The 8,272-nt window shown below is 35.2% G+C and overlaps 1 protein-coding gene across 1 annotated transcript; it reads right to left on the reverse strand.

The window, feature by feature from the left end:
- Positions 1–4,504: 4,504 nt before the first annotated feature.
- On the reverse strand, positions 4,505–7,658 carry LOC108707525 (toll-like receptor 8). Its single transcript, XM_041581283.1, has one exon. It carries the CDS (start codon positions 7,656–7,658, stop codon positions 4,539–4,541), a length of 3,120 nt encoding a protein of 1,039 aa, XP_041437217.1. The 3' UTR covers positions 4,505–4,538.
- Positions 7,659–8,272: the final 614 nt, after the last annotated feature.

The following is an 8,272-nucleotide window of genomic DNA, read 5'->3' on the forward strand; positions in this document are numbered from 1 at the left end:
ATATATATGTTTTTTTTTTTATTATTTTCATGTCTGTGTTTGTATGGTTTGTTATAAAAATGCAAAAATAAAAACTTAAAAAAAAAAAAAGATTTCATTCAAAGCAGGAATTTAAAAATAAGCACCTGCTTTGAGGCCAATGGGAGCAACATCCGAGGGTTTGGAGAGCAACATGTTGCTCATGAGCCACTGGTTGGGGATTAGTTTATAAACCCCACATACTCCAAGTATTTTCAGGACCATATGCACCTCTATTCTTTTTCATTTGGCTTAATACTGGTCTATATCTGGTGAGTAAGTGCACAAGTCACTTTAAGTGAATTTTATTGGCCACTTTTCACACTTATTTTCATATATACATAATCTGTATTAATTTACTACATTATTTGGTTGTATCTAATGAGTGCTTCCTTGTAGTTCTACTACTTCTATATCAGATTTGCGACTCCTGCACAGAGGGGATTACTGCGTACTCACAGCTTCCAACTGCCTTTGGGGTGCTGTAAGCAATTTTTATATTGGCTGTAGTGACCAGAAAAACCCATTTTTATGCTAAATACATAAATCATTCCGCTTTACTTCTGGATATTCCAAGAAGACCTTTGCAGGAAGGATTGCTGAAATAGGCTCTACCACAAGTAATCTAGTACACCAATTACTTTAGATTATAAATTCCAGTGGGGCAGAGACTGATGTGAATAATGTAAATAATGCTGTGTAAATGCACTATATTAGTGACATGATAGCTCAAGCTAACGCTACTCTAACGGACATATACTTCTCTTGACATTCAGGTAAAAGAGAAAGTAATAGGGCAGTGACACACGCTGCAATTCGGGGAGATTAGTTGCCCGGCGACAAATCTCCTCTTCTTCGGTGTGACTAATCTCCCTGAAGTGCCTCCCCTGAATTCCCGCCGGCTAGAATGTTAATCGGCGGCGGGATGGCACTCGGTGGCTTCATTTTCCGAAGTCACCTGAAGTTTCTTTGTGAGGCTCTGAGTGCCATCCCGCCGGCAAATTTTATTGTAACAGGCGGGAAGGCAGGGGAGGCAGTTCGGGGAGATTAGTCGCCCTAAAGAAGACGAGATTTGTCACGGGGTGACTAATCTCCCCGAATCGCACCGTGTCTCTGCCCATAGATACCGTTCTATTGGAAGGAGATATATTGAAACATAAAACCATTAGGTCAATGAAGGAATAAAACAGACTCTTTTCAAAAACATAGTTAACATCAGGTGAAATAAATTTTGTATTTTGGTAAAAAGAAATCAATCTGACTGATCTGACCTTTAGGCTTATTTTGTTGTAAGTCTATGCAGATTTCTGCCTGGCAAAAAAAAAATCATAAGATACTATTTCTTTATTCAAATGTAAGCATGCCTTACTGATATCAGCTAAAAACAGCCCAACAGCGACATCTATGGATAGATAAATGATACATCAAGCAAAAGTTCAACTTTGCCTTTGGTTTACCTTTAGCATTATAAGCCCTGTTTCTTAACATTTGCACAATGAACTTTCCCATCCTGAATAGCTTCCTGTAATGTTAATTAAAAAAATGTACTTGCTGTCCCTGGTAACTTGCGGGTGGTGCCATCTGAGGCAAGGTTCTTATCTCGCCTCAGTGCCCCTGACTGTATGTACTAATAAAAACAAACTGCTTCAATGGAGTTTAATGGGCCTTGTGCAAAGGAATTAAGTAAAATGCTTCGACTAAACACATTACAACAGAGCTGTCAACTTTTAATGGTCGTCTCTAGAGAGATACATTAAAATTTTCAGTGACGTCACACGCATGTGTAGACCTTTCCTGAAGCCAAAGATTTTGTGTTCACATGCACACATCGCTCCCGCTGACGTCACTTATGGCACATCGGATTTGTTTCAAATCGGCAGAAATCGGGGGAATGCTTACAGGGGAACCAAAATTTGATAAAGAGGTCCGCATAACACAGAAACCCCTAATATACCCATCAAAGTTACCTGTTTCTTCAAAAAGTTAAATAAATGCCCCTTTCTATGCTGAAATCCAGCTGTTTAACAGTTCTACTCTTTCTGCATCATTTGAAATCCTGGCAGGGAAGGGACTAAACACTGATGCTACAAATTATAACAGCTTTTTCCACAGCTTACAGACAGCATGCAGGAACTACAAAACCCACAATGCATTGCACCCTGATGTTCCATTGAAATCACATGTGCAGAGAATTGTGGGGTTTGGAGGATGCAGGCTAAGGACAGATGACTGCTAATACAAAGTAACAGTAGTCAGCCAGCTCAGCAAAGTAGTCAGACAGATCAGCAGGGGCAAGGCTTAGGAAACTATCCCAAACCATTAAAAATCGTGAAAAGTCTGCATATTTTTTAATTGATGTATATTGCAAAGTTGCTTGAAATTATGTTTACTTACGTACTTCTTGCCCACTCACTTGATGTTCTAATAACTACAAAATATGTTTGTGTATTTTTAAGAACTCAAAATCTGTCTATACTCAGTTGAATCCCTAAATAGAAACCACCGTAGCCAGGTGTCCCTAAAGCTGGAATGCTGTTTTCCTGAAAATGTGGATAATTCCTTAAATTTTGCTATCTCGTTGACTTTATCTATCCAGTTCTTAGGGGTCGGGGAGGTAGAGGATTTTCATATTCTAGGAATAAGTATCTTGGCTGCATTAAGTAAGTGCAGTTCTAGTGCAAAATCGGGAACGCCTTTTCCGTGTGCCAGAATTCGAGCAGGTAAAGCAGGTATATCCCTACCTAGAATCTGAGAGCATGCTTGTATAATTATTGGCCAATATCCTGCGAGATTGGGGCATTCCCAGAATATGTGGAGCAACGTTCTCACCTCTGCTTTGCACCTCCAACAAGTGTTGCTTGTAGCCGGGTATACCATGCTTAATCTGAAAGGAGTGTAATACCATCTACTCAAAATGTTATACTTGTATGCATTGCTTATTAAATACACATGCTGCAAGTTGGGTGCATGGCTGCACCCAAAGTCTTGATCCATTTAATCAATGTGCAGCAAATACATTCAATAAGGGGCCCATTTACTTAGCTCGAGTGAAGGAATAGAGGAAAAAAAACTTTGAATTTCGAATGTTTTTTTTGGCTACTTCGACCATCGAATGGGCTACTTCGACCTTCGACTACGACTTCAAATCGAATGATTCAAACTAAAAATCGTTCGACTATTCGACCATTCGATAGTCGAAGTACTGTCTCTTTAAAAAAAACGTTGACCCCCTAGTTCGCCACCTAAAAGCTACCGAAGTCAATGTTAGCCTATGGGGGAGGTCCCCATAGGCTTAGCTATCTTTTTTTGGTCTAACAAAAGTCGTTCGATCGATGGATTAAAATCCTTCGAATCATATGATTCGAATGATTTAATCGTTCGATTGAACAAATAGAGCTAAATCTTTCGACTTCGATATTCGAAGTCGAAGGATTTAACTTCGATAGTCGAATATCAAGGGTTAATTAACCCTCGATATTCGACCATAAGTAAATTTGCCTCTTAGTGTCCTATTCTGACATTTGCATTTTACAATTAAATTGTACTTTACTTATAAATCATTTTATATTTTGTATATAATTATTTGAAAGAAAAATATTCTGTGTCATGCCTCCAATTCTGCCTCACCTTTGTATCACTGGAATCTAGTGCTGAGCCATTGTCACTGTCTCTAGTGTGCTTCAGCTATTTTCATCTAACTGTAGAAGTGGACAGTAAGAAATTAGTAATATGCGTAATTTATATATATATATATATATATATATATATATATATATATATTTATATATATATATATATATACACACACAGTTCGGTATGGTGCACACAGAGAACCAAAATAAATAATTCCTGGGTGCTGAAGACGGCTCGCGATGTAGAGCTGAAACGTCAAATAAAATCACCACTTTTTTTCAATACAAGTCCCGAGAGTGCGGTTTGTTGTGTGGAGTATATATATATATATATATATATATATATATATATATATATATATATATATATATATATATATATATATATATATATATATATATATATATATATATATATATATATATATATATATATATATATATATATTACTAATACAACTGTACACTGATATATCTATATCTTATATATTTATCAACACCAACATTAATGCAACTGCATACACATTTGACTGCAAATTAGACATAATTTCTAATATTCAGTGTGTAAACCAAAATAAAGTCCAAAGAGTGAATTTTGACACAATAATTAAGGTCATGTTGGGTTTAAGTGTTATAACCTGAAGGCACAAAGCTGGTCACAAATAATCACATTTTTTGTTTTTTGAAAAAAATAATGCACTTGAAATTTGAATTAATACAAATGATATATGTGCTGCTATACTGGCAACAAACCACACAGCATTAGTACACCATCCATTGCTACTTAGATCAAAGAAGGAAAAAAACATTCAGGTAATAGGTTCACAAAGGATTTCAATTTTACACATCTTGTTACTGCAACTGTCGGTTGAATTGTGGATCTCTCTTCTAACTTGCTAAAGTATCAGAGTAAAAATTATTGTATCTCTGGCAATTTTCTGTCAGCAGAACGTTTTTCATCCTTTGCCAAAATAAGCCTTTTGCCTTTGGATTTTTGGGCCATTCCATTATAGAGCTTTTGCAGATTTTTCTCCTGAGTCGTAAATACTGTGAATTCTGTAAAACAGGTTCTAGTAGAACAATTACAATCACATCCATATTTTCATCCATTAGTTTTTGTAAGGCTAAATAAAATGCAGTTTTAAATTTCCCACTTTTGACATATTTCCTTGTAAGGACAAATAAAGTCTTTTCACTCTGATTAATGCTGTGTGCAAGATTATCAATGATGGCTTTGCCTGGTTCCCAGTCTCTTTCCTCTAAGCAGAGATGCATGTGTTTGTCTCCCCTGTTCTCCAAGTGATGACATAGTTCATTGAAGATCCAATCACTGACCTCTGGGTCCTTGTTGTCATATGCTATGAATACATCATAGAGACAATCTGATTTACAGACTTTGTGCCAGCGCAGTTTAGACACACATAAATGATAAACATACCAGAGATCCCAGTAAAATAAATGCTTCAAAATTGGTATGACTGTCAGAGCTATAACCAAAAAAAGTGACAAAAAGAATAGTATCATTGAAGCCCTATCTAAATCACATGTATGTACATCAAAATATATGATACCACTTCCCTTCCTATTTTCAGGAGTCGCACAGGTGACATCAGTTGCCAGTCGTGGGATTGTGACATTATTTGCATAGATCCAGCTTATAAAATCAATTATTTTACATGTGCAATCAAATGGGTTTCCTTTTAGTCTTAACACTTTCAAATAGTTCTCAGAGCCAGACAAGAAAACTGAACTGTTGATGCTATTTAAATGATTATAACTTAAATCCAATTCTGTGAGATTTTTGGCTTTCTGCAAAAATGCAACTGGCAAATTTGAAATACTGTTGTAGCTAAGTATAAGTGTGCTCAATGAATATGTGTGATTGAAACGGTTGGCCATAACCATTGTTAATTTGTTGTGACTTAAGTCAAGATGCTTCAGATTCTTATAAGCCTTTAGTGCTTTCCATCCAAAATAAACCAGCATATTATTGTTTAGATACAGTTTCGTAAGGCCTAAAGGCAAGCTTTCAAGTGTCTCCTCGTCTATTGTATGAAGCCTGTTATGGGAGATATCAAGACATGTTAAGTTAGAAAGATTCTTAAAAAGCTTATTATACCGTTTGTCCTCATTTTTCCACAATACATCAAGGCGGTTTCCTGAAAATTGTAATTCTTTCAAACTGTGACTTGTAAGCTGGAAGTCAGTTAGTGTTGATATTTGGTTCCAACTTAAATTCAAAACTTTAAGGTACTGAAGGTTTTCAATGAATTTAAGACGATGAGTTACACCATCCACTAGGAAATAATGGCTGTTATAACTCAAGTCTAGCACTTCTAAAGCAGGCAATTCCTGAAAAGCATTCAAAGAATCAAAATCAAGTTTATTAAATGATAAATCTAAATATGCCAATTTTTTCAAGTGTTTAAATTCTGTTGCATTTAAATCTTGCCCGATGCCATTGGATGACAAATTCAAACATGCTATATCTGTAAATGAACGGAATTCTTCAGGATTGATAAAAAAAATACTATTTAGGCTGAGATCTAACGTTTTACCATGAGAACTACACTGAGGTTTTACTAGTTGATTAAAGGTATTGGTTAGTTGAAAATTAGATTGTGTTGGAAACTTGAAACCTGGAGATGAACCGCTATAATTGTGGTCCTTATTGCCGCCAAACAATTTAATTTTATTGTTTTTTTCTGAAAATGGCGTTATTCTGTTCTCAGACAAATAGATCAATTGTAATCCTTTAATTTTTTGAAAATCTTCAAAATCAACTTGCCTAATGAAGTTTATTCCAAGATTTAATATCTTTAATTTAGAAAGATTCTTGAGGGGGGCTAAATTTTGGGCAGCAATATCTTTGAAGACATAACCTTGTATATGTAGTTCCCGAAGAGACGATAGCTTGGAAAAGTGATCTGAAATGTTTATGTTATTTGAATAAGATCGCAAATCATAATTAAAAGACAAATCTAGTACTTCTAAAAATGGCAAATTAAGTAAAAAGTCTGCTGATGCAATTTCATTTACTAAGTAATTTCGCTCAAGATTCAATATTTTCAGCTGGGTTGTGTTTTGAAACCAAATGGGTGGTATTGTTCTTAAGGAAGTGCCACTAAGATGGAGCTCAGTCAAATTTTTGAGATTTTGAAAAGCAAAATCATGTATATCAATAGAGATATGCTTGCACAGGTTTTTACATGGATAATTTGCATTAAAACACCGTGGGCAGTTACCACTTAAGAAAAGAACTTCTAAATTGACAAGGTTCTGAAAATCGTTTTCATTAATAGTCTGTATGTTGTTATTACTTAGGTAAAGTTCTTTCAATGATGCTGGTAGTTTTGAAGGAACACAGGTTAAGTTGTTAAATGATAGAGAGAGTACAGTTAATTCTGCAAGCCCTGCAAATGTTCCTTCTTCTATGTCTAAAACTTGGTCACAGTCATTACCAAAATAACAATTATGACTCAGGAAAAGTATTTTCAAGTTTATGAAAGGGGATAGGATTTGTTTGCTAACTGAGAAAATATTATTATAACTTAAGCTTAAAATTTTTAAAGTACTTGAAATTTCTTGTGGTATTTTGCATAAAAAATTGTGGTCAATAAATAATTCTTCAAGTTTTGTTAAGTGAGAAAAAGTTCCATTTTCTATTTCTAATCCTCTTTTGCATATGTCTGCATTGTTAAGTTTGGACTTTGGATAGTGATTCCAGTTTAAGTCTATTTTTGTAAGGTTATGCCAGTCATGGAAAGATTCATTGTTTATGGTCTGTATGAGGTTTTGAGACAGCAGAAGCTCCACAGAATCAGAAGTATATTTTATGGGATGAGGCACCATTTGTAACCAACGAGCGCTGCAATCAAAACTCACTGAAAAGCCATTTTCTGTAATTCTGCAGGGGATGGTCCTGTTGTTTGGTTTTGTATCTGAGCATTCAAGAGAACTACAGGTGATCAGTAAAACCAATAAGATAGTTTGTGGTGAGCCAGCCATTTTGACCTGAAGAGAAAAACATATGTTAGAAGTATAGTAAAGAAATACAAACCAAAAAAGAGCTAAATTGAGCTTGAGCATGTCCATTCAGGATTCATATGAAAACCCACCAGGGTACTTTTAAGGTATAATATATAAATATATACAGTATACCCAATCAAGTAGGCACACCTCAGAGGTTCCCCCCAAGTTAATCGGTGAATATAAAACAAGCCTTAGATAGCAAGAAAGAGAAAGGATCTCTTTCATCATAAAATCATATGTGTGAGGGTCAAACATTTCCTAGTGAATTTTATCAAAGGGAATTGTATCATTTTTGTGTACATCAAATAGGGAATAGTCCAAATTCGAATCGAATTTGAAAAAAATTTGAAAATTCGAATATCGAAATGTACTGTCTCTTGAAAAATTCGACTTCGACCATTCGCCATCTAAAACCTGTCGAATTGCTGTTTTTGCCTATGGGGGATCTCCTAGAACATATTTGGGGTCGATTGGTGAACTTTTTTTATGGAAAAACTCCAATTCATACGATTCAATTTGTACAATTCTAATTCGATCAAAAACTGACCTATTTGATCGAAAACTGACCTATTCGGCCAAAAAAAATTTTG

The sequence above is a fragment of the Xenopus laevis genome, chromosome 2L (assembly GCF_017654675.1).
Source record: "Xenopus laevis strain J_2021 chromosome 2L, Xenopus_laevis_v10.1, whole genome shotgun sequence".
In the NCBI taxonomy this organism is placed as follows: domain Eukaryota; kingdom Metazoa; phylum Chordata; class Amphibia; order Anura; family Pipidae; genus Xenopus; species Xenopus laevis.

Excerpts from the sequence above, each read along its gene's own strand:
- LOC108707525 (XM_041581283.1), bottom strand. The coding sequence starts at position 7,658 with ATGGCTGGCTCACCACAAACTATCTTATTGGTTTTACTGATCACCTGT.